Source organism: Ictidomys tridecemlineatus, chromosome 8, assembly GCF_052094955.1.
Source record: "Ictidomys tridecemlineatus isolate mIctTri1 chromosome 8, mIctTri1.hap1, whole genome shotgun sequence".
NCBI lineage: Eukaryota > Metazoa > Chordata > Mammalia > Rodentia > Sciuridae > Ictidomys > Ictidomys tridecemlineatus.
In genome coordinates, this window is record NC_135484.1 from 55,911,587 (window position 1) to 55,937,311 (window position 25,725).

At 37.4% G+C, this 25,725-nt stretch overlaps 1 protein-coding gene across 2 annotated transcripts in view; it reads left to right on the forward strand.

The window, feature by feature from the left end:
• Positions 1 to 25,725, forward strand: part of Pdss2 (decaprenyl diphosphate synthase subunit 2) — a 260,626-nt gene that overhangs the window by 195,039 nt on the left and 39,862 nt on the right. For both annotated transcript variants that reach the window (XM_078019537.1, XM_078019538.1), the window contains 2 exons: positions 16,260 to 16,433; positions 18,157 to 18,288. In XM_078019537.1, the coding sequence (XP_077875663.1) occupies positions 16,260 to 16,433; positions 18,157 to 18,288 (306 nt within the window). The remainder of the gene's footprint in view (positions 1 to 16,259; positions 16,434 to 18,156; positions 18,289 to 25,725) is intronic.

The window sequence follows — 25,725 nt, forward strand, 5'->3', positions numbered from 1 at the left end:
ACAGGCAGTAATGAGAAATACAGGATATTTGCACAGATCGTTTTAGTCTCTTCGCATAATATAACATTTCTAATCTTTTATGAGACGTCCCAAGCTAGAACAAGTAGGCGAGCCATTCCTGGTTTCCTGATCCACAGAAATTGTGAGACATAATAAATGTTTATTGTTGCTTTAGGCCACTGAGTTTGGTGTAATTTGTTATGTAGATATGTAGATATGTAGCCGTAGATAACTGGTGAACACATCCACATCCTTTGCCATCCAACTGCAGTGCCTTTCTGCTGTGGGAGCGTCCTGTGATGTACTTTCATGTACTTTAACTCTGGGCTCAGCTATTTGAATTGCTTTGGCCAGTAGAAGGCCCTCTTGAGTCTCTACTATCACTGAGAGAAAAACATGCCCTGGCTAGCTTGTAGGTCCTGAAAGAATGAGATAAACTGGAGTGGACCCTCTTGTGCCAACCCAGAGATGTGTAGTAAGCTGTGGAGCCACCAGCCTACATGAGCCAGTTGCTTCAAAGCCCATAAACAATAATAAACAATTGTTGTTTGAAGCTATTGGGTTCCAGAATAGCTTTACCAGTTGTAAACCATAGTCAGTGTTAGACATCTGTGGGGATTTGGGTGTCTAGGCTAAGCCTGTCATTAGGGAGCTGGTTTGAGGAGTTTAACCAGAGGCTTCTAGCCTGAGGACACAAGACCTACCTTCCAGTGATAGAAAGCATTAAATAACCTGAATGTCAACCCTCTCCATGCTGTCCGTAGCAAAAATTTAGTACATAGGCGAGTTTCAGAAAAGCCATATTAGAACTGTTTATAATATGACAGTATTTTTTAAAAGTTTTTGCAGTTTATTAATCCTTTTCTGAAAAATCTACACAAATCCCTACAAAGTCATTGCAAATCTGTATGCCTTCTTTGCAAGCAGCTTTGCAAACTCTTCCCATAAAAATGGGTGAAGGAGAACAAGTGAGGTTGACTGGACAGAGGGAATTAGTGTGTTTGAGTTAAAAGAAGCTAATTTATCTGACCAATGTGGAAAGGTGTCCATGTTGAACTTTTTATTTTATAGATTAGAAATAGGAAAAGTTTAGAATCAGGCATGATGGCACACACCTGTAACACATGATGGCATATTCCAGCAACTTGGGAGACCAAGGCAGGAGGATCAAAAGTTCAAAGCTAGCTTCAGCAACTTAGTAAGACCCTTAGCAACTTAGTAAGACCTATCTCAAAATAAAACATTTTTTAAAAAAGGCTAGGATGTAGCTTAGTGGTAAAGCTCTCCTGGGTTCAATCCCCAGTTCCAAAAAGAAAAAGAAAGGTTTATTTTCCTTTCTTTGAAGTTAAAAATATTGTGTGTGTGTGTGTGTGTGCGCGCGCGCGCATAAACCCTGTTTTAAAAAGGAAATGTATATTTTAAGAGGTTTAAAAGTGAGACAGTGAATGCTGTATAAAAGTATTAAGACACTCCAGGGTGTATTTCATTGGTCCATTTACCTACAGCCTGTCCCTTACATTGTACCCAAGGCATGTATTAATGAGCTAATAAAACATACCACGTCATGTTTTATTGTTTGTTGGGCATCTGTTCTAGCTTACATCATTCACAGATCCAAGACTTTGAAGATGCCAGTAGTGATGATGATAATAAATATCTGTTATTTTACTAGGCATCCTTTTTTCACAAGGTAAAAACAATGTTAAATCATTTGTTAGAAATGAAAATGTCAAATTTATTCCAATTTTAATACTATTGAGAGTCTTTTAAAATGGTTTGTTGTAATTATGAAATATATCAAACATATAAAAGTATATATGAGCTGGGCACAGTGGTGCTCACCTGTAATCCCAGTGGATATGGAAGTTAAGACAGGAGTTCAAAGCCAGCCTCATTAACTTAGTGAGGTACTAAGCAACTCAGTGAGACCCTATCTCTAGATAAAGTTTTTAAAGGGCTGGGGATGTGGCTCAGTGGTTAAGCACCCCTGGGTTTAATCCCCCAATACCCAAACTTAATTAATTAATTTAAAAGTTTATATAATACATACAATTTAAAAATAAAAACCCCTGGCACATACTAACACATTTAAGTAGTATTATACATTTTTTTTCTTTTTTTATCTTGCAATGCTAGGAATTGAGCCCAGGGCTTCCTACATACTAGGTAACTACCCACAAGGTACATCCCCATCTGTTTTTATTTTATTTTGAGCAGGGTCTCACTAAGTTTCCCTGACTGGCCTCAAACTTGCCATCACCTGTCTCAGCCTCTCATGTAGCTAGGAGTACAGATGGGCATCATCACGCTCAACTATAGTTTTTTAATTCCACAAATGTTTTTACTTAAAGAGGTTCAAAAGTGGCAAAGGTGTTGTGAAAGAAATATACTAGAAGTTAAATGTTCAAGTATTAAAAATGCAAAGATAGTGAAGATCAATATAGATATTGAGAAGGAAGAAAAGCTGTTGGAAACTGAGAAAGCTTAGTATGCAAAATGGCCCATTTGATTAAGTAGACCCTCCAGTTTAGAGTGGATCTAGTTGCTGTATGTTTTTATTTGTTAAATCTTTAAATTGAATTTATACACCATTCAAAAGCACTCTAGGTCACTCACTGTCAGCTATCACAGCAAAACATCTTAAAAGGCAGTTTATTTGCCTGAGAGATGAAACACCGCTGCTAAGCATGTAAATTGTTTAATAGAATCCCATTCTGATCAAAGGACAAGAATAAACTGTTCAGAAAGTGAAACCCAAGCCTTCAATTACCATCTGTCTATATGCCAGTGAGTCCCCATTTTATCTCCATCCCAGATCACTCCTGAGTTCTAGAGCTAAATAGCTGCTTACTCAGTATTTCTACTTGGAGGTCTACAGGCATTTCAGACTAAGCACAACTAAGACCAGATATATGATGCAGTCTTCCAGAACCACTCACTGTTCTCTTTCTTCATGAAGAGCATCACTATTCCTCCAGATTTTAAGCCAACAATTTGGGAGTCCTCTTTAATACTTCTGTTTCTAACCAGGCTTACCCCTGGGGCTGCCTTCCTCCATTTCCTATGTCACCACTATTGCCGGAAGCATAACTGAGAGGAAGCAGAGAATGCAGTTGCTCCTGCGCACTCTTTTCAAAAGCAGACTCTATTGGTTTAAGAAAAAAAAAGGGCTAAAAATTCAATGACTCCCCTCCTATCGTCTCGCATTCAGTGGTGGCAATCTGGGTTCCTTTCCCTTGAATTTTAGTTGGCTTAAGAGCACTCAACCAATACAATACAACAAAAATAGTGTTATGTGACTTCTCAGACTGGGTCATAAAAGGGTGTCTTATAATATTCCCTCTCTTGAAACACAGCGCCCCCTTGGAAGTAACCACCATGCTGTGAGAAGCCACATGTAGACATCGTGGGTAGGTGCTCTAGTCATCCGTCCCAGATGGACCTGAGTGATGTGAGGGTTAAGAAGCAATCTTACTGGAAGTGGATCCCTGTAATTCAGCCATTCTGTATCCCAACCAGCCAAATCATCCCCAGCTCTCTGAATCATCCCCAACTTATCTGGTCTTCCAAATTGTGGCCCCAGACATCATGGAGCAGAGATATGTCACCTTCATTGTGACTTGTCTAATCCTGACCCACAGAATCTGTGAGCATAAAAAAATGGTAGTTGTTTTATGCCACCAAGTTTTGGGATGGTTTGTTATGTAAAACAGATAACCAGAATATGGATTTTTCAACAAATTTTAAGACAGTATATTAATATGATAGTCGTTAAGTCCATGTTAAAAGACATGGGGAGGAACAGTATAAATATGCTTTCAAAGTATCATGGATTGAATCCTAAAAAATAGTTGTATTAGTCATATTTGGCTTCCATAAACAACATAAAATTCCTTCTTTTCTTCCTTCCATCCTTCCTTTCTTCCATCCTCCCTTCCTTTCTTTGTGGTGCTGGTCATAGAACCCAGGGCCTCATATATATTAGGCAAGTGCTGAACCATTGAGCTACATCCTCAGTACTTTTTTTTTTTAGTTGTACACAATACCTTTATTTTTATTTATTTATTTTTATGTGGTGCTGAGGATTGAACTCAATGCCTCACATGTGCCAGGAGAGTGCTCTACCTCAGCACAGCCCTTTTTATTTTATTTTGAGACAAATTCTAAGTTAACCAGGCTGTCCACAAACTTGCGATCAGCCTCCAGAAGAGCTGCCACACCTGGCCAAAATAAATTTATTTTCTTACAGTTCTGGAGGCTAGAAGTCCCAAGAGAAAGTTTCTAACCAATTTGGTTCTGGTAAGGGATTTCTTTCTGACTAGCTAACAGTCACGTAGCTGTGTCCTCACATGACAAAAAGCACTAGCAAGCTCCTTAGTATCTAATAACAATCAAGGACATTAGATAAGAGCAGTAATCCTGTTAGATCAGGGGTCTACCCTTATGACCTCATTTAATTGCTTTCTTGCTTCACACAGTCACACTGAGGATTAGGGCGTCAACATTAGAATTGGAGGGTGGGGGCAGGGACACACTCATTCATCTGTAACAGTAGTCAAGAGTGGTACCTTTATAATTCTTTTTGTTCATTTGTTTGTTTCATGGTGCAAGGGACTGATCCCAGGGCCTTATGCATGCCCAGGCAAGTGCTCTACCACTTTGTTCATGCCCTGACTCCCCTGCCATCAGTGGCACAAGCTAAACTGACTTTACCCTGCATCTGCTTACCCTGGTGTTAGATGCTGGCTGCCCCCCTGTGGTTAAGATGCCTTCATCTCTTCTCAGAGATACTCCAAGCAACCTCTTCATTTGCCAACCTGTAGATAGTCCTCCTGCTGTAGTTTGGATCTTGAATGTCCCCCAAAGGCCTGTGCATTGAAGTCTTGGTCCCCAGGCCATGGTGCTTTTTTGGAAGTAGTGAAATTTTTAGGAGATGGGGCCTAATGGAAGGGACTTAGGTTGCTTGAAGTGTACCCTTCAAGGGAATATTGGGACCCTGGCTCTACTTCTGCCTCTCTCTTTGCTTCCTGACCACTATGAAGTGAAAAGCTTCCTCTACCACTCGTTCCTACCAGGATATACTGTGTCACCACAGGCACAAGCAAAATGGCAAAGCAACCATCGACTTAAACCTCCAAAACTATTCCTCTGTTTAAATTGATTACTCAGGTATTTTTTACGGTAATGGAAAGTTAACTAATACACCCCTAATTCTAGTCTGTTCTCCACACTGGCAGAGATTTAAAAATACTGATGTTCCATTTCTACTCCACACCCCACCGCCATCTATTGACATCCCATTGCTCTTGGGGAAGGAGGGGACAAAATCCCAGAAATGAATGAAAATACACTTTAGCCTGACTCCAATGTGTCCCTCTAGCTTCACCTTGACATACTCCCCATCGCTATCTGCATTCAGCCCTAGTAGCCTTAGGTATGCCATTTTCTTTTGTATCTACAATCTTTGATACAATACACTGGTAAGACGTCTCAAATTTGGCTGGTCAGTATGTACATCAGAAAATCTTTTCTAGAAAACAGTTGGGCAGAATGTTTTAAGGGACTTTAAAATGTTCAGGTCTGTTGACCAAATAATTCTCATTGTAGACTCCATCTGTAGTAAGTAAGCATCCTCTAAGATCATCACCAATGAATCCTACCTCTTAGTATTGCTCATGTGATCACTGCCAACATTGTATTAGGGTTGATCTGTCAACCAATTGCATATAGCAGAAATGATGGTATGGCACTTCCAATATTAGTTTATAAACGATTATGAAGCTTCCTTCTTGTATGTGCTCTTACTCTTCTTGGGTCACTTACACTAAGGGAAGCTAACTATGAGATTATGTGAGTAGACCCACAGAGTGGCCTGTGTAGCAAGGAGCTAAAGCCTATGGCCAGCAAGCACTTACATGAGCTTAGAAGCAGATTCTTCAGCCCCTTCATGTGACAGTAGCTACAGCCACCTTACTGAGCTATTCCTAGATTAATGATTCTCAGAGACTGAAATAACAAATTTTTAAAAACTATTTCTTTAGTTGAAGATGGAAACAATACAATATCTTTATTTATTTATTTTTATGTGGTGCTGAAGATTGTACCCAGTACCTCGTGCATGTGAGGCATGTGCTGTATCACTGAGCTTCAACCCCAGCCCATAAATGTTGTTTTAATACAACAATTTCCCTCTGCCCCTACTGTACAATCTGTCCCAGAAATATCTGCTGCCCTTAGCTTTCAAACCTCCCCCCATCCCAGGTGTAGCACCTACTGGTGGTAAGATTTCTTGCTGTAAAATAGGATTCCTTCCTCCATCCAGACTCCTACTCTTCAGCATGCTTGTACCCGATGTAGCTTAACAAGAACTGACTGGTAGAGAGGGAAGGAAGGGGCCGAGCGCTAGACCAAGGAGTTCTTACATTTTAAATTCCTTGTCAACCCTTCTGTCTAACTCACGAGTAAAAATTTTAACAGCTCTATTCCTTGAATAGAAACATTTAAAAAGAGCCTTTAGTAAATCTTACTAGCTTTCTTCCCCCATGATTTACATGGGTGTAAAGCTTCCAGATTGTTATTTTATTATCTCCTATTTGACTGCAATATAAATCAAAGCAAATTATTTCATCCTATTAGATGATGTTGTTAAAATACTATATTTTTCCCTCTCCCTCTGGATTCTTGAAAACATATTTACCTACTGTTTCTTTTTACTTGTATGCCCGTGTCTCTTCAATGAATATTATTGAAAGGTTTAATTTACAGGTTTGAATGCCTTTTTGATGTGTTGATGAGATATGTCATTTCCTCTTTAACACAACCTACTCTTAAACCATAAAAATATTAAGCATTGCATATATTTCTATTATGTGTTAAGCAATAGAATCCAATTGCTATACATCTGAGACTCATCTCTGCTACTTAATAGTACTGTCTGATCTTGATCAAACTACATTCTTGACCTCCTTAACCTCCTTATCTATTAAATGGGAATGATGATGCTTAAGATTTTTGAGGGCTGATATGATAAATAATGCAAAAGTGTCCTCATGTAATTAGCTCTCAGGAAATATTAGATTCCATTCTTCTTGCTCCTTCTAATCCCTAATTGTAGAGATTTATTGAAAGCTTCCTATGCTTGATTTATTTATTTATATATGTATATATTATATAATCTTTATGTATATATAAAATTAATTTTTATTTTAATTTTATATATACATGTATAAAGACTATATACATGTATATACGTGTATATATACATAATTTTATATATGTAAAAGGATAGTTTTTTGTTGTTTTGTGGGGGGATACTGGGGATTGAACTCAAAAGCACTAACCACTGAGCCACATCCCCAACCCTGTTTTGTATTTTTTTAGAAAGAGGGTCTCACTGAGTTGCTTAGGATCTCACCTTTGCTGAGGTTGGCTTTGAGTATTTTTTTTTGAGGGGGGGTTCCAGGGATTGAATTTAGGAACTCTCAACCACTGAGCCATATCCCCAGCTCTATTTTGTATTTTATTTAAAGACAGGGTTTCAGTTGCTTAGCACCTTGCCATTGCTGAGACTGGCTTTGAACTTGTGATCTTCCTGCCTCAGCCTCCTGGGCTTCCGAACTGCTAGGATTACGAGTGTGCACCACCAAGCCCAGCTTGTAAAAGGTTTTAATAAATTTTTATATATGAAAATTATATATATAATTATATAAATATTTTATATGATTTTATATATGTATATTTATATCTATGTATATTATACATATACAAAATATAGTGTGCTATATGTATATAATTTTAATATATGTACATATAATTTATGTATATACATAAAAAGACTGTTTTGGCTGTCTTCTGAAAATATTTGAAAAGAACAGTTTAAAGAAAACATTTGAAATAGTGAAATGTGTGAGGGCAATGGATGTATAGCTTAGTGGTAGAGCACTTGCCTAGCATGCATAAGTCCCTGGTTTTATTCCCAGCATCAGGAAAATAAAAATAATGAAATGTGGCATTAGTGAGATCTAGTCACTTATCTAGCCCAAATTCAGATTACATTTATAAAGGCAGTGGCCCAGAGTATGAACCTGAAGTAGAGAGCAGGGAAACAAGAAATATTTGCATTGCGTGTATATATGTGTGTGGTGTTGGGATCAACATGATCACACGTGCTTAGCATGTGCTCCAACACTGAGCACATCCCCAGCCTCTGCATACTTTTCTAAAAGTATTTTTATCTCCATGGAAAACTAGCTGTTGAGTTCCAAAACTCTTCTCTTCTGATCATGTGAAAGGGAGCAATTTGGCCCGACAGGTTCTTGTTAGCTTTGATATCTTCCCAGGCCAATTAGTTTGCCTTTATTCTGTGGCCATGGACCTGACCTTTAATCCTAGACAGCCACTTTCACAAATATTCTTTGGTCTCCTATGAATACATACAAATGCATCAACACCAGGAAAAAAGCAACTCAAAGTATGTGTTTGTCAGGCAATAAAGTAGCAAAGTAGCATGTTACATCTGAGTGATACCACCAATGCCACCCTCTTGGGCAAACATCATCTTATAAACTTCAGGTTTATGGGGTTTTTCCCATATTTGAACCTGCTTTACTTGAGCAAAAAAGTCATGAGACCTTTATTTTTCTAAATTATTGACGTTCGGATAGTCATTCAATAAGTATATTGACTTACCTTCCTGAAAATAAGGAAATAAGTCAAAACTAAATATTCATGACTATATCATCTTTTAATATATAATAAATTTTCAGTAAAAACTGCATGTATTCTAGAGAATTGGGGGACTGAGGCAGGAGGATTGTAAGTTTAAGTCTGTCCTCATGAATTTAGTGAGACCCTAAACAACTTAATGAGACCCTGTCTCAAAAAATAAAAAGGGCTGGGGATGTGATTCAGTGGTAAAGCACCCCTGAATTCAATCCCTAGTACCAAAACAACAAAAACTACATCTATATAACTTGATGCTGTATGCATATTTAAATCTCATTCACTCTGATTATTAATTCAATTCTATATATCTGGAGAGTAAAAAGTCTGGTATAGATGTGGTTATCTTATCTCCATATTTTACATTGTACATTAACTTTCCCTTTGTTCCTAAAAGAACAGAGCATGTTCTCTTAGTATATACATGACAAGCTGGTAGAAATGAATAGGGGGATTTTATTTCATTAATAACCGAGTTCACAATAGGTAATAACTTAATGTTCAGGGAATAACATTTCAGATTAACTTAGGAACAGAATTATTAACTTATGGTGCAATTAACTGGTGGCAGTAGATTTCAGGGGACTATAAATTAATTGTTTCTTGGTTTCTGAATTTCTTAATTTTTTTCTGTGATCATGTGTTACTTGCATAATTTAAAGTGTGAAAATTATGAAATAAAATCTCTAAATTCCCGTAAGAAATATATAATGAACAAAACTGAATCTTTGCTCATCAGAGATCCTGCAATTATTGTTCTGAAATGGAATTATCTATATATCCTATATGAGGATATCTACATTTGTATATTTATTTCTACATATCAATATGTAGGTATATATACCTATATATATCTATATACAATCTGTCCTTGAACTATGAGCTTCTTGAAGATAGACTATTAATCTTCATATCTAAATTATTTTACAAAGATCCCGACTCATGATAGAACCTTAATGTTTGTGTATGAATAAATGAAGTTGATATACCAATCATTAAAAGTTAAATGATGATCATGTAAATTTTTTAAAAGTTAAATTAACTATTTTAGAACAAGAAATGGAAAATATTATCTCCATTAATTCTTTTTAAATATTTTTATTAATCATTGATGGATCTTTATTTTATTTATTCATATGTAGTGCTGAGAATTGACCCAGTGCCTCACACGTGCTAGGCAAGCACTCTACCACTGAGCCAAATCCCCAGCCCTACCTTTTTTCTTTAAGCTTTATTGAGATGCCTTTTACATATAAAATTTACCAACTTCCAACATAGAATTCCATAATTTTTGAGTAACTAAAAAGTGATATGACCATCACCATAAGCCAGTTTAGAACACTTTTCACACATACTTCTATATGGTTTCTCATGCCCGTTTATAGTCCCCAACCTCCAGCCCCGGACAACCACTAACCTACATTTCATATAAATGGAATCATGTAAAATATATAGGTCTCTTGTGTCTGACTTTTTTCACTTAACATAGTGCTTTTGAGATTCATCCATGGAATAGCATGTAATGGTAGCTCCATTCTTTTTATTGCTGAATAGCATGCCATTGTCTGAATATGTCTACCCATCAGCTTTTAAAATTAAAAAAAAAAGATAAACAGCTACTTAAAAACTACTATAGATGGGCTGGGATTATAACTCAGTGGTAGTGTGTATGCCTAGCATATGTGGGGCACTGGGTTCGATTCTCAGCACTGCATATAGATAAATTAAAGAAAGGTCCATCAAGAACTAAAAAGAATTTTAAAAATAACTACAATAGGTAAACTGGGTTCTATTCATTCAGCAAACATTTATTGAAATAAATATAACTTTAGTGAATAAAATAATAAAAGATGACTAAGACTAGCCTTTGGAGAAACAGCTGTGTAAGCAATTATAAAATTTGAAGAGAATTAAGTACTCTGTTAAAATATAACTCAGGGAATATTCATCAAAAGAAAAAAATATTTGTGGAGATATTTTATATTTGATATTCCTCAAAGAAATTATATTGTACTGAATTGATTCAATTTCCTGGCAAAGAATGTGAGGAAATGATATTTCCTTTGTAGAGAATGATATTTTAAAATTTGTACAAATGCGAAAGTATATATTCTACTTCAGAAACAACCAATTGTCCTGTGTGAATGAAACAGGGAATATTTTGGATAGGAGATGGAACCAAGAATTACTGCTTGCTAACTCAAAAGGAAGGCCTTAAGCCAGGCGTGGGAGCTTATGCCTAGAATCCCAGTGACTTGGGAGGCAGAGTCAGAAGGATGGTGAATTCAAAGCCAGCCTCAGAACTTTGTGAGGCCCTAAGCAACTCAGCAAGACCTTGTTTCTAAATAAAATATAAAAGAGAGCTAGGTGAAGGACTTAAAAACAGCATACTACAGCTACATAGCTGTTTATAGCAGCACAATTCACAATAGATAAACTGTGGAACCAACCTAGATGCCTTTCAATAGATGAATGGATAGGGAAACTTTTGTGTATATATACACAATAGAACATTACTCAGCATTAAAAGAGAATAAAATCATGGCATTTGCAGGTAAATGGATGAAGTTGGAGAATACAATGCTAAGTGAAGCAAGCCAATCCCAGAAAACCAAAGGCCGAATGTTTCCTTTGATATGAGGATGCTGACTCATAATGGCGATGGGGGGGGGCGAAAGCAAGGGAGGAATGAAGAAACTTTTGATAGGTCAAAGGAGAGGGAAGGGAAGGCAGGGGGTAAGGCAGTAGGAATGATGGTGGAATGAGTTAGACATCATTAACCTTAAGTACATGTATGAAGACACAAATGGTGTGGAAATACTTTGTGTACAATCAGTGACTTGAAAAATTGTGCTCTAAATGTGTAATATGAGGGGCTGGGGATGTGGCTCAAGCGGTTGCACGCTCGCCTGGCATGCGTGCAGCCCGGGTTCGATCCTCAGCACCACATACCAACAAAGATGTTGTGTCCGCCAAGAACTAAAAAATAAATATTAAAAAAATTCTCTCTCTCTCCCCCTTTCACTCACTGTCTCTCACTCTCTCTTTAAAAAAAAATAATAAAATAAAAATAAATGTGTAATATGAAATGAATTGCATTCTGCCATCATATATAACAACTTAGAATAAATAAATAATTTAATTTTAAAAAGAGGGCTGGGGATGTGGCTCAGTGGTTAAGCTCCCCTGGGTTCAATCCCCGGTAACAAATAGGGAAAAAAAAAGGAAGACCTTAAATGTAGTGCTATGAAGTTTATCTTGATTCTGAAAGGTAAAATTTCTAAGCTGATACTAAGCTGCAAAAGCTTGAGTTAAAGTGTAAAAGATTGGGCATTGTAAAGCTTCTAAATGGCAAGGCCTGGGCTAAAAAGTAAAGACCAGGTATTTCCGCCAGGAACTAAAAAATAAATATTAAAAAAAATTCTCTCTCTCTCTCTCTCTCTCTCTCTCTCTCTCTCTCTCTCTCTCTCTCTCTCTCCTCTCTCACTCTCTCTTTAAAAAAAAAAAAAGACCAGGTATTGTTAAGATTCTTCTGCTACCCCCGGAACCTGTAATCTCTGTAGCTGTTAGGACAATGCTGGAACTGCCCAGTAAATATCTCCATTGATTCCCTGGTTGTTTAATAGCTAAGGGCTCTAAGTAACTCGGCTCGTAAGCATCTAGGCTCCAAAACCAATCAGTTTAAATGTGTACCCGCTTAGAAATGACCAATCACCCCTGCCCAGATTGTTCCCGCCAATGTATGTACTAATCCTGACTCAGAGATGTTGTTCAATTTTCCCGCGCCTCATGATGATTTGTTCTGATGTATGCAAAGCCCCCCACCCTCTCCAAAAAGTGTACTTAAGCTCCGCTTGACCTCTGCTCTGGGCTCTGGGCTGCGGGCTGCTCTCCCTTCTTGAGTGAGCACAGAGTCCCATCGCGCTGGAACGGATCCCCCAATAAATTTCCCCCCTGCAATTGCATGGAGCCAGTCTCTTGTGTGGTCTCTTTCTCCGATGCTCCGCCGGACCCTTACAATTCTATGAGTAGGAGTGAGACATTAAAGGAGAATTATTTCTTGTTTTTTTTTTAATATATCTTTTTTTTTTTTAAAAAGAGAGCGAGAGAGAAAGAATTTTTTAATATTTATTTTTTTTAGTTATCGGCGGACACAACATCTTTTGTTTTTGTATGTGGTGCTGAGGATCGAACCCGGGCTGCACACATGTGAGGTGAGCGCGCTACTGCTTGAGCCACATCCCCAGCCCCTAAGGGTTGTTTTTTTGTTTGTTTGTTTTTTATTTTAATCTTTTTTTTGGGGGGGGGGTTCTTTTTTTGTCTTTTTTTTTTTTTTTTTTTGAACTGGGGGTCGAACCCAGGGCTTTGCGAATGCAAGGCAGACACTTTGCCACTGAGCTACATCCCAGCCCAAAGGAGAATTATTTCAATTCTTCATTATGACTAAATTAGGCAGGATAAAGGAAAGTTGGCATGGGAGCACACACCTGTAATCATAGCAATTCAAGAGGCTGAGGCAGGAAGATTACAAATTTGAGACCAGCCTGCTCAACTGAGTGAGACCCTTTTTCAAAATAAAAGACAAAAAGGGCTTGGGTTATAGCTCAGTAGCTTAGTAGTAGCACCACCCTGGGTTCAATCCCCAGTGTCTCAAAAAAAAAAAAAAAAAAACAGTTTGGGGGGTGGGAGAGAGAGTAAAGGAAATTGAAAAGAGGGAGAGAAAGACATCGAAACAAAGATAAAAGATTCAGTAAATATTCATTGCGTACCTAACATACTATATTAGGTGTTGATATATCTATCCATATTTATATCCTTGATTCAGTTGACAAAGCAAGATCCTTATTTTCATGGAGCTTATATTCTAGTGGAAGAGACAGACAATAAACCAGTAAACAAATAAATTTATGAAAGGTCCAGCAGTATCAAAGAAAACATGTTCAAACAGAGTAAGGAAATAGGAAATAATGTGGGAGAGAGGTAGATCATTAAAAATGAATAGAATTTTGAAAAGACACCAGAAAGCAATGAGGGGAATTTAGCCATGTAAACGTCAGGGGACAATGTTTGCCAGAGAGAACAGCAAGTGCAAAGGCCTTCTTACAGATGAAATGCCTGCAGTGCTTGAGAAACATCCTGGAGGCCAGGGTGGTTTTGAATTATATTTTTAAAAAGTCACCCTGGCCCTTGTGCATGTTCCATTTCACATATGTGTGATCTGTAAGATTAATTCCTGGATGTAGGTTACAGGGAAAATGATTTATCACTTCAATAGAAAATTTCCATCTAGTCTCCAATTCCACCAACCATATTTGAGAGGCCTATTTATTCACGATCTTACTTACACAGAGTGAAGCTTTGGGGAATTGGGCACTGTTTATTGGTCAGAAGCCACAAAATCAAGATGATGACATGGTTGCTGTCCTGGAGGCTCTTGGAGAAACCCATTTCCTTGCCTTTTCTAGTTTCAACCTTCATTCCTTGGCCCATGTTCCCATCCTCCATCTTTGGATCCAGCAACATGGCATCTATCAGTCTCCTTCCTTTCATTATGTCACCTAATATTATTCTGACTCTGATGCCTCCTTCTTATATTGACCTTGTGATTGTATTTCACCCACTCAGTTAATTTTCCATCTCAAAATCCTGAATTTAAATCCTTATCCTGAATCTAATCACATCACAATGTCCCTTTAGCCATGTACAACAACATTCCTAGGTACCAGGGATAAGAGTGTGGACATCTTTATGAAGGAGGGAGATTTATCGGCTGTTTCTTTGATAATCTTCTAACCTTGCAGAAGGTTGTATAGTTGTTTGTTTGATTTTGGTTTTGCCATTTGGAGTTTATCCTAGTAAATGGTATAAAATGCAGATTAGACTTTATTTTTTCCAGATAGCTTTTTATAGTAAATGATACCTACCCCACCCATTTACTGAGAAGTCCAACTTTTCCCTAAAATATAGTGAATTCCTATATATAATTTGGTTGCTTTCTGAAGCTTCTATTTTGTTCCATTGTCCGTGTGTCTAAAAAGTACATGTTTTTTAAATTACAGAAGGTTTTTAGTATGTCACAGTATCTGGTAGGACTAGACAAAATTTGCTCTTCCTTTCCACCCTTCCCCCATGCATACATACAGTACCTTGCTCTTCTGTTCTCAAGGTTTTCCCTGCCATTTTTGTTTGTTTATTTTTTTCTACATGAACTTTAGAATCAACTTGCCTGATTTGGGGTGTTATGGAGATTGTTAGTTTCATTGGAGAACTATGAGGTTAGTTAGCTCTTACTGTCTTTGAACATCATATGTCTTTACAGTCATTCAAGTTACTTTCCCCACTCCAAGTACTGGAGATTGAACTTGGCATTTTACCACTGAAGTATATCCCTGTATCCCTGCCCCTCCCCCTTTTTTATTGAGACAGGGTCTCTAAGTTGCTGAGGTTGGCCTTGAACTTGCAATTCTCCTGTCTTAGCCTCTAGCTGGAATTACAGGTGTATGTCACAGCACCTAGCTCAAGTCACTTTTATTCCTTCAGTAGTATTGTAACATTTTCTTCATAACAATTTTGTACATTTTAAGTTTATTCCCAGCTTTTTAATCTTTCTTTTTGTATAATGGAAGAGAAGATATTGTTTGTAATACTCTCTGATTAGTTTTTAATGTATGAAATCTATGGTTAATACACTTATTATGTTAATTACAAATTATTAATTTTAACACTGCTCTCTTACTCAATTATCTTGTTTGTAGTAGTTTTTTAGTTGAGCCTCTCGGTTTTCCCATTGCAGTTTATATTGTCTTCAAATAGCAATAAACTCTTCCCTGCTAATCTTTATATATCTGTCTTTCTCTGTCTCTTTTATTACATTGTTAAACAGCATCGGTGTTGTGCATCTCTGTCTTATTCCTGATGTTAGTGAGGAAGGCTCCTATTTCCCCATAAGTATTTGCTGGTTTGGGGCTTATACACACACGCACACACAATCCCCATCATGTTAAAAGAAATACACATCAGTTCCTACTTTACTCGTTTTTCGCACCCCCTGGATTAAATCCCCAGTACTAGGGATTGAACTCAGGAGCACTCCACTACTGAGCCATATCCCCAGTCCTATTTCGTATTTTATTTAGTGGGTAAGAATAGGAGTTGAATTTTATCAAGTGCCTCTTTAGTGTGAATGGAAAAATACTGTGGTTTACATACTACTACATATTAACTTTTCATATATTAAAATACATTCTCAGGCCAGTCGTGGTGGCTCATACTTACAATCCCATCAACTCAGGAAACTGAGGCATGAGAAGGCAAGTTCAAGGCCAACCTCAGAAAATGAGTGAGGCCCTAAGCAACTTAGTGAGACACTAAGCAACTTAGTGAGACACTATAAAATCAAGATTTGGCATCTTTTAGTTCTGTTTTGTTGCATTCGCCAGTTTTGAATAGCTCTTTTCCTAACTCTTTTATTCATCAAAAACAGAAACAATTAAGTTACTCCTAAAATGCTTTTAATCTTGTCTTTTGTTACATTTTAGGGAAATTATATCACAGATGATATTGGAATATCAACTTGGAAGGAGCAGACTTTTCTCTCCCATGGTGCCTTACTAGCAAAGAGCTGCCAAGCTGCGATGGAATTAGCAAAGCATGATGCTGAGGTTCAGGATATGGCATTTCAGTATGGGAAGCACATGGCCATGAGTCATAAGGTATTTGCACACCCTTTATCTTTTGCAATACTTAAGTAGCTAAAGTGATATACAAAAAAACCTTTTGCCATTTAATAAGCTACTTTTATATGTCAAAAAATGTTTGTATGCTCAAAATCTGTCAGTCATAGATGGTGATTGTATAGTGTAAACAGTATGATTGTTAAGTACTATATAATTTTGACAGAAGTCCACAGTTTACTTAAGCCATGTTGTTTGTTTGTTTTTTGTTTGGTGTTTTTTGTTTGGTGTTTTTTGTTTTGTTTTGTTTTTGTTTTTGTTTTTTGTTTAGTACTGGGGATTTAATCCAGGGACAATTTACCACTTAGCTATATCCCCAACCCTTTTTATTTTTTTATTTTTAAATAGTCTCACTAAGTTGTTTAGGGTCTTGCTAAGTTGCTGAGGTTAGCCTTGAATTTGCAATCCTTCTGTTTCAGCCTTCCAAAGGCCATATTTTTGATGTTTGTCTTTTCTTTCCACCTGAAAGGGTTGGTTTTTTTTTTTTTTTTTGGGGGGGGGGGAGGGGACAGGCGGGACTAGAGATTGAATCTAGGGGCACTCGACCACTGAGCCATATCCCCAGTCCTATTTTGTATTTTATTTAGAGACAGGGTCTCACTGAGTTGCTTAGCACCTCACTTTCACTAAGACTGGCTTTGAACCTGTGATCTCCTGCCTCCGCCTCCCAAGCCACTGGGATTTTACAGCCATGTGCCACCGTGCCCAGCTGAAAGGGTTCTTGAGAGAACTCATAAAATTATTAAATAACATAATATTCCCATTGACAGAATGGGAGAATATTTGTTTGTTTGTTTTTAAGAAATATTTATTTATTTTTTTTTTAGGTGTAGATGGACACAACACAGTGCCTTTATTTTTATGTAGTGCTGAGGATCTAACCCGGGTCCCGCCGGTACAAGGCAAGCGCTCTACCGCTGAGCCACAATCCCAGCCCGATATTTGTTATTTGTGATACCATTGCATTATAGCTCCTTATGTAAAATAAATTATGGGAAGTTATAAAATATGCTGAATAAAACTGAAAGCTTCAATTTTAACTGCTGATTCTCTTAAATGGCATATATATATATATCAAATAGCCTAAAACTAGCTATTTATTTCTTTCATATATATGAATGCTTTAAAATTTTCATTTAGTATATATTTTTAGGTGTTAAATAGCTCATAAAAGGGAGGGGGAAGATATATATATATATTTATATATCTTCCAGATGAGGTTTTTTGCATATTTTATTAAATGTAATTTAATAAATAATTATATTTATTAAACCTTTATCTAAATCCTTCCTTTTAACTTAATTAAAATAAAGGTTGCTACCAAATAAAAAAGAAATAAGACTGGGTGTAATGATGCACACCTGAAAACCAGCTGCAAGGGAGACTGAGACAAAAAAGGAAAAAATGAACGGGACTTAGGATGTAGTTCAATGGTAGAGCATGGACACACCATGCGAAGGCCCTGGGTTTGATCCCCAGCACCACCAAAAAAAAGAAAAGTATTAATGGAGAAAATTAATTAATTCTAAAGAATTGTAAAGGTTAATGTTAATAATCCAAAATGTTCTTTTGCTTATTAAAGCTTACTAATGTGCATCTTAAAACTTTATTTTACTGCATTACTGGTGCTTTCTGAGTATGACTAAAACATACTATTATGTATACATTTTACTAATAGAACTATTTTAACTACTCCTTTTAGATAAATTCTGACCTCCAGCCTTTTATTAAAGAAAAGACCAGTGACTGTGTGACTTTTCATCTAAACTCAGCTCCAGTAGTTTTACATCAGGAGTTTCTTGGAAGAGATTTGTGGATTAAGCAGATCGAAGAGGTAAAGTAAGATTTTTCCTATTTTAGGTACTGTTAGTACTTAGTTGATTTTAGAACATAATATCTATTTCACAATGATTTAAGGGTATAGATCAGCCATAAAGGAGCATATTTATTTTACAGACAAAACTCTTTCTTTATAATCTACATTTTTAAATGGTAAAATATTAGTTAAAAGTTAGAGACTGCACTCTTGTGTTCTCTTATTATCTGAGTTCTTCCAGTACTGCAGTACAACACTAGTGCCTGTGGCGAATGCTAATTAACGCAGGGGATATTTTTTTCTAAAGGCTTCAGAAATCGGGCTACGGTAATAGCACCACCCTTTAGCTGACAGCAATTTCCCATCTGTGGACTCTAGCGCAAGCTGCAGAATTCCAGGAGCTCCGTCTGTCAGCTCATTGGGTTATTTTAAAACAAACTTGGACCCTGAACACTTGTTCTAAGGCATTATCAAAGAAAAAACAGCATGATGAAGTGGGAAGGGTAAAGGCGTTTGAATTAGGTAAATTTCATACATTTTGGGAGGGTCTGAGGATGTCAAATATGAGGAAATTTTTGGGTTTTATTTTAATTCAGAAACTCTGGTGCAGAAGTTCTTGCTTTTTTATCCAAAGTCTCAAGGAATTTATTTAACTTCATGTTTGTAATGGGTTGGATTAATCTGAGGCCCTGACTAGGAAACCAGGCACAGCCTGAGGGTGGGGAAAGTGGGAGTAGCTGCCATATTTATAGCAGAGAGCCTACATGAATATCTGCATTCTGAAAGATAACATTTCCCCTCCCTCAATCGTCTTTCTGCATGGACTCTCAAAATGCTGGCCGCCAGCTTAAAATCCCTCATATTTACCAGGTAGAAAATTGGGAGTCATTTCTTAGGAAACTGTCAAATTCTGGAGAAAAGATCTGCAGATGAGTGTGTTTGGGGTCCTCTCAGTAAACATGCATAACCACAAGCTTCTCTATAGCCATCCCCTACCAAGTGACAAGCCTCAGTGTATCCACATGAACAGAATCTCCAGCTGCCTCACTTGAAGCAGAAAAGTAACATACGACCACAGGACATTGAGAAAAGACTCTTCTGTAAGAAAAAGTCAAAAGCAAACTAATGAAAAGGGAACCCAGAGGAAACAAAAAATATGAGGAAAGAAAGACATTTCTAGAAACACTTAATAGTATGCTTAGCAAGATGTTAAACCCATGAAACAAAAACAGGTAACATATAGAAAAAGATATAGAAAAGGACAACCCAGCCTGGCACATTGGCACACACCTATATAATCCCAGCCCACTTGGGAAATTGAGGCAGAAGGATTGAAAGTTTGAGGCCAGCCTAGGCAACCTAGCAAGCCCCTGTCTGAAAAAAAAAAAAAAAGAATGGGGATGTGGTTCAGAGGTAGAGTGCTCTCGGGTATAATCCCCAGTGCCCAAAAAACAGACATCCTCAAAACAAGAAATCAAAACTTATAATATAATTTCAGGGTTTTTTTTTTTTTGCGGGGGGTGGGGGGAATGAACTCTGGGCACTCAGTCACTAAGCCACATCTCTAGTCCTGTTTTGTATTTCATTTAGAGACAGGGTCTCACTGAGTTGCTTAGTGCCTCACTTTCATTGAAGCTGGCTTTGAACTCAAAATCCTTCTACCTCCCCTGCCTAAGTCACTGGGATTTTAGGGGTGCGCTACCACGCCCAGCAAGATTTTTTTTTTTAATCAGAAGGAATATGAAAGACACAAATGAGAAAATCTTTCTGAAAAGTGAGCAAAATATGAAAATAAGAAAACCCTTTCAGGAAATCTTACATGATCTTGCATGTATTAAGAGTCTCAGAGAGGACGGGAGTTGTGGCTCAGTGGCAGAGCGTTTGCCTACCAGTGTGAAGCACTGGATTTGATTCTCAGCACTGCATATAAATAAATTAAATAAAGGTCCATTGACAATTAAAAAAATGTTTTTAAAAAAAGAGTCTCAGAGAAAACTGAAAATGGAGGTGAGAAAATTAATCAAATTTTCGGGGCTGGGGTTGTGACTCAGTGGTGGAGTGCTCACCTTGCATGCATGCAGCACTAGATTTGATCCTCAGCACCACATAAAAAAATAAAATAAAGATATTGTGTCCATCTAAAACTAAAAAATAAATTTTAAAAAAAGAAAATTAATAAAATTTTGCAAGTACACAGGGCATGATGGAACATGCCTGTAATCCCAGCTACTTGGGAGATTGAGGCCCTGGCAACTTAGCAAGACCCTGTCTCACAATTTTAAAAGTGTTGGGGATGTGGCTCAGCAGTAAACTCCCCCCAACCAACCCCCCAGGTTCAATCTTTAGAATCTTAAAAAAACAAGTAACTTTTTTTTTGGAGGGGGAGGGTAGGGATTGAACTAAAGGGTGCTTAACCACTGAGTCACATCCCCAACCCTTTTTATTATTTGACATGGGGTCTCATTTGGTTCCTTACAACCTTGCTAAATTGCTGAGGCTGGCTTTGAAACTTCCATCCTCCTGCTTCAGCCTCCCAAGCCGCTGGGATTACAGGCATGCACTACCATACCTGGCTATTAATAAACTTTTAACTTTTTAAAAAGAAATTTTTACAAAGAAACATTCTGAGAACTGAAGGCTGAAGTGCCATAGTTTCGAGATTGAAATGGTGGTAACCTAAATAATGAATTTTTCCAGATGGGACTTGGGGTGATAGAGTCCATGCTTAGCATGCATTAAACCCTGGGTTCAATTTCCTAGTGCAAAAAAAAAAAAAAAAAATGTGAAACACACCAAGTCACATCATCATCATCAAAGTTTAAAACAATAGGGATAAAGAATATCTCTAGGAAAAAAAAGAAATTTTCTTACAAAAGAGCAAGGATCAGAATGGTATCTCAGGGCTGGGGATGTGGCTCAAGCGGTGGCGTGCTTGCCTGGCATGCGTGTGGCCCGGGTTCCATCCTCAGCACCACATAAAAACAAAGATGTTATGTCCACTGAAAACTACAAAAATAAATAAATATTTTTAAAAATTTTTAAAAAAAGAATGGTATCTCAGTTGTAACACTGAAGCCTTCAAGACAGTGAAATAATATCTTCAAAACTCAATGAAAAAATTGGGTGCAGTGGTGCACACTTGTAATCCCAGTGACTTGGGAGGCTGAGGCAAGAGAAGGATTGCAAGTTTGAAACCAGCCTCAGCAACTTAGCAAGGCCCTATCTCAAAATAAAAAATAAGAAGGGCTGGGGAGTGACTCAGTGGTAAAGTCTCCATGGATTCAATCTCCAATACAAAAAAAAAAAAAATCTAAAAAGGAAATTGCAATTTATAATTTTGTGTCAGCCATGTCATCTTTAAGTATGATATGAAGACTTTTTAAACTCATCTACAAGATTCAAAAAAACTTACCTTTCATGCACTTTTGTTTCAGGGAGCAGGTAAGTACTCCATAAAGACAGGGGAGTAACCAAGACAGAGAAAAAGCCAAGGAGTGTAGGAACTATGGGATTAGACATATGCATAAGGCCTGAGAATTACCAGGACAATGTAAAAAGAAGAGTTACAAATAATAATAAGGCCAACAATAATAGCACTTACTGTAAGTCAAGCACTGGTCTAATGAATAATCTGAAGTAGAGAGATTAAGTAATTTGCACACAGTCTTACAACTAGCAATTGGTGAATCCTAGGCAGCCAGCTATAAAATCTGCATTCTTAAGTAATGTGCTGCCCTGTCATTCCAGCAAGTCCTAGGCTGATGGCTATATACCCAGTCTACACTGGGACAAGAGGACAGAGATCTCCTAGAGAAATATCTTAAAGGAAAAAAAAATGGAACTGATAAGTCACCCAATGTGATTGATCATATTGCAAATCAGGGATGAATTAATTATAAATACATAGAAAATTAAATGTTCAGCCTGGCATGGTGGCAAACGCCTATGATCCCAGCAGCTCGGGAGGCTGAGGCAGGAGGATTGGAATGTGAGTTCAAACCCAGCAAAACCCTAAGCAATTTAGTGAGACCCTGTCTCTAAATAAAACATAAAAAGGGCTGTGAATGTGGCACAGTAAATAAGTATCCCTGGGTTCAATCCCTGAAAAAGAAAGAGAGAAAAGAAGAGGAAGAGATGGTGAGGGAGGAGGAGAAGGGGAGGGAAGGAAGGAAAACTAAATAATAAATGTCCCAGTTATTATTGCTAGAACAAAACTTAGCTACCTACAATAACCATTTTATTTTGTTTGTGGATTCTGGGAGCTATGAATTTGGGCAGAGCACACTGGAATGACTTGGCTCTGCTCCATGATATGTGGAGCCTTACCTGGAAAAAATTCAGGTGCTGGAGGTAACAACAATGCTGGGGACTAAAATCATCTAGAAGCTCTTTCACTCATAAATGGTATCTAAGCTGAGCTGCCTAAAAAATTAAACTGCTAACCATCCAGAATGCTCATGCATGACCCTTCTTCCACTTAGCTTGGCTTCCTCACAGCATGGCAGCCTAAGAATAGTGGAATGTTCAGAACTGTAAATAGATATTCTACCATGCAAGGCAGAGAGGCTGCATCTTCCTTATGACCAGCCTCAAAAGTCAGTGCCATTTCCATGATCTCTTATCAAGACATCCATAAGCTTACCCAGAATCAAGTGAGAAATCATAGACCTTACCTCTTTATATAGCAAGAATGTCAAAGAATTTGGAGGTCATGTTTTAAAACAGACATACTGTATATGTATAGAATAAAATGAAATAATTGTATAGACTAAAATGAAATAATTATTAGATGTAGTGAAAAATTAAAAATGTATAAGAAAATGTAATCATAATATTCTATATAGCTAAGATAATAATATTTATAAGAGCATAAAATATAAAACCTGGATATTTTAAGTAATAAATGAATTTAATTTATAAAATGAAGCAAATGCCTTTTGGAATTGGGAAACATTTCCAATTTTTCATAAAATTGTTAATCAAAATTGCAAAAGTAGATTCATTGAGCCAAAATGAGAGGGAAATGAAACATTCCAGAGACATCTTGAAAGTTCCAAGGAACACATGCTAGGCTAGAAGTCTTTAGTTAACCCATGATTGCACAACAGGTTACATTCATTTTTGCTTTTTCTCAATAAGTGATTCCTTATATTTGCTTTTCTAGAAGCTTATTGAGTCTTGGCTTTGATTTCAAGAACTTTTCCCAGTCTTCTTCCAGTTTTAGCCTGGTGATAATCACCCTGCTCGGTGCATGCCCATGTGGACATTTATGTCTGTAGCCTTCTCACACACTGTGTGCCTCAATGTAGATGACATAGTTTTTCCTATACATGTGGACTACTTTGTCAATTTGTTGACCTTTGTAGTGTCCTCAAACCACCCAGATCTTGCCGTCCTTACAGATGGGCAGGAATGGACACTGTACTTTTGCCACAGCTCCTTAGGAAGAAGGGAAAACATGCTCTTCCTGCACAAGTGTAAAGGGACATTGAAGTGCCTTTTGTGGTTTTTGCTGCAGTCCAAGGTCATGAAGAGGTTGAACTTCATGGTGACTATCTGGCGCCAGTTGGGCTCCTAAATACTGAATATTGATTTAACCAATATTAAACCAATTGAATCCAACCAGTTGAGTGGAAGGAAGATAGAAAAAGAGTGTTTGGTCATGTAAGAGATCTAAATATTCCATTCATGTAGAATCAATAGATGTTGAAATTTTAAAATTAAAAAGACAATATTTGAAGATAAATAGCAGAATAACTAGCTGAAGTAAAGGATATGGATAGACAGAGGGGGTCTAGAGGCTACTATGTTGATTTCTTAGAAGTCTTGTCCTGCTTGACCTTTTTAGTATCCTTTTGGGGATTTGTTTTGTTTTTGTTTTTATGGTGCTGAGGATCAGACCCAGTCACACATGCAAGGCAAGCAAGCACTCTCCCACTGAATTAAGCCCCCATACCTATCCCATTTGTTTTCATTTTAAAACTTTGAAATTAAAGATATAATGTAATTACACTTCCAGGAGTCAATCCTAAGAAAAATCTCAAAGATATAAGCAAAGACTTGCATATTTAAAAATCTACTAAAATGTTAATTATGAAAGGCAGAAAATGAAAAGTGACCCATTTAAAAGTATGAAAAGGTTAAGTGAAGTATGGTACAATGAAATATCATACCACTATTGAATATTATATTACTGGAGAGTATTTGTGTGTTTTTTGACAGCTGAACTGAAAGTATATATACAGATGGTGCTACTAACTCTAATTGGGTTGCATTAGAATACATTGCAGATTTACATTTTGGTTGAAAAGATCCAGCTGAATGTGTTAAATGACAGCTAGCAGCTCTCCCTTGGATATTCACTTATGTGTGCACATAGGGATAACATAGATACGAATTTTAAAGCAAAGATACATGTTTAATTCCTGTGTTTCTTTGCAAACTTACAAAGTTGTAAATATAGACAAGAGCAGTCCACAATTTCCTCAGCAGCTGGTGAAACATCCCAAAAATTATTATCTGCAACTGCATTTTAGATTCAAATGGATATCCATTAAAGAAGCCCGTATCTTGGGCAGTAACTCAATAACTCAAATAAATCAAATACACCTAGTGTAGAGGTCAGAAAACCCTGAGATGTTTTGTACAAAATGATGTCCCACCCTCCAAGCTAGATCCCTGTGGTCATTTCTAAATCCTCATCTTCAGGAAAGACTGGTAGTTGATTGCCACCCCCAGGCTGCTTTGGTTTGCACCAATGACTTCAGGCCTTTCTCCTTGTATCTATCTACCTGAGTCACTGATAAAGAGAAAATGGATTCATCAAGCAAATAAGTAGTATATTAGTTTCTGTCAGGGCAACATTCTTCAGATTAAAGACTCTTCCCTATGCCTCTCCCACCCATCCCCAAACCTCCCCCACCACCCCGCATTGAACCCAAGGCCTTTTCTTTTAATTTATTTTTTATTAGTTCTAATCAGTTATACATGACAGCAGAAAGCTGTCGATTCATCCTACACAAATGGAGCACAACTTTTCATTTCTCTGGTTGTACAGATGTAGAGTTGCACCACATGTGCAGTCATATATATACCATCTTCTCTACCTCCCTCCCCCCTCAACCCCCGTGTACCCTCCTCTCCCTCCCTCCCCTTTGCCCAATCAAAATTCCTTCATTCTTCCTACTCCCTGCCCCCCATTAGGGATCAGCATCCATTTATCAGAACATTTGGCCTTTGATTTTGTGGGACTGACTTACTTCACTTAGCATGATATTCTCCAACTCCATTAATTTACCTGCAAATGCCATAATTTAATCTCTTTTAATGCTGAGTAATATTCCATTGTGTATATACACCACAGTTTCTTTATCCACTCATTTATTGAAGGGCATCTAGGTTGGTTCCACATTTTAGCTATTGTGAATTGTGCAGCTGTAAACATTGAAGTGGCTG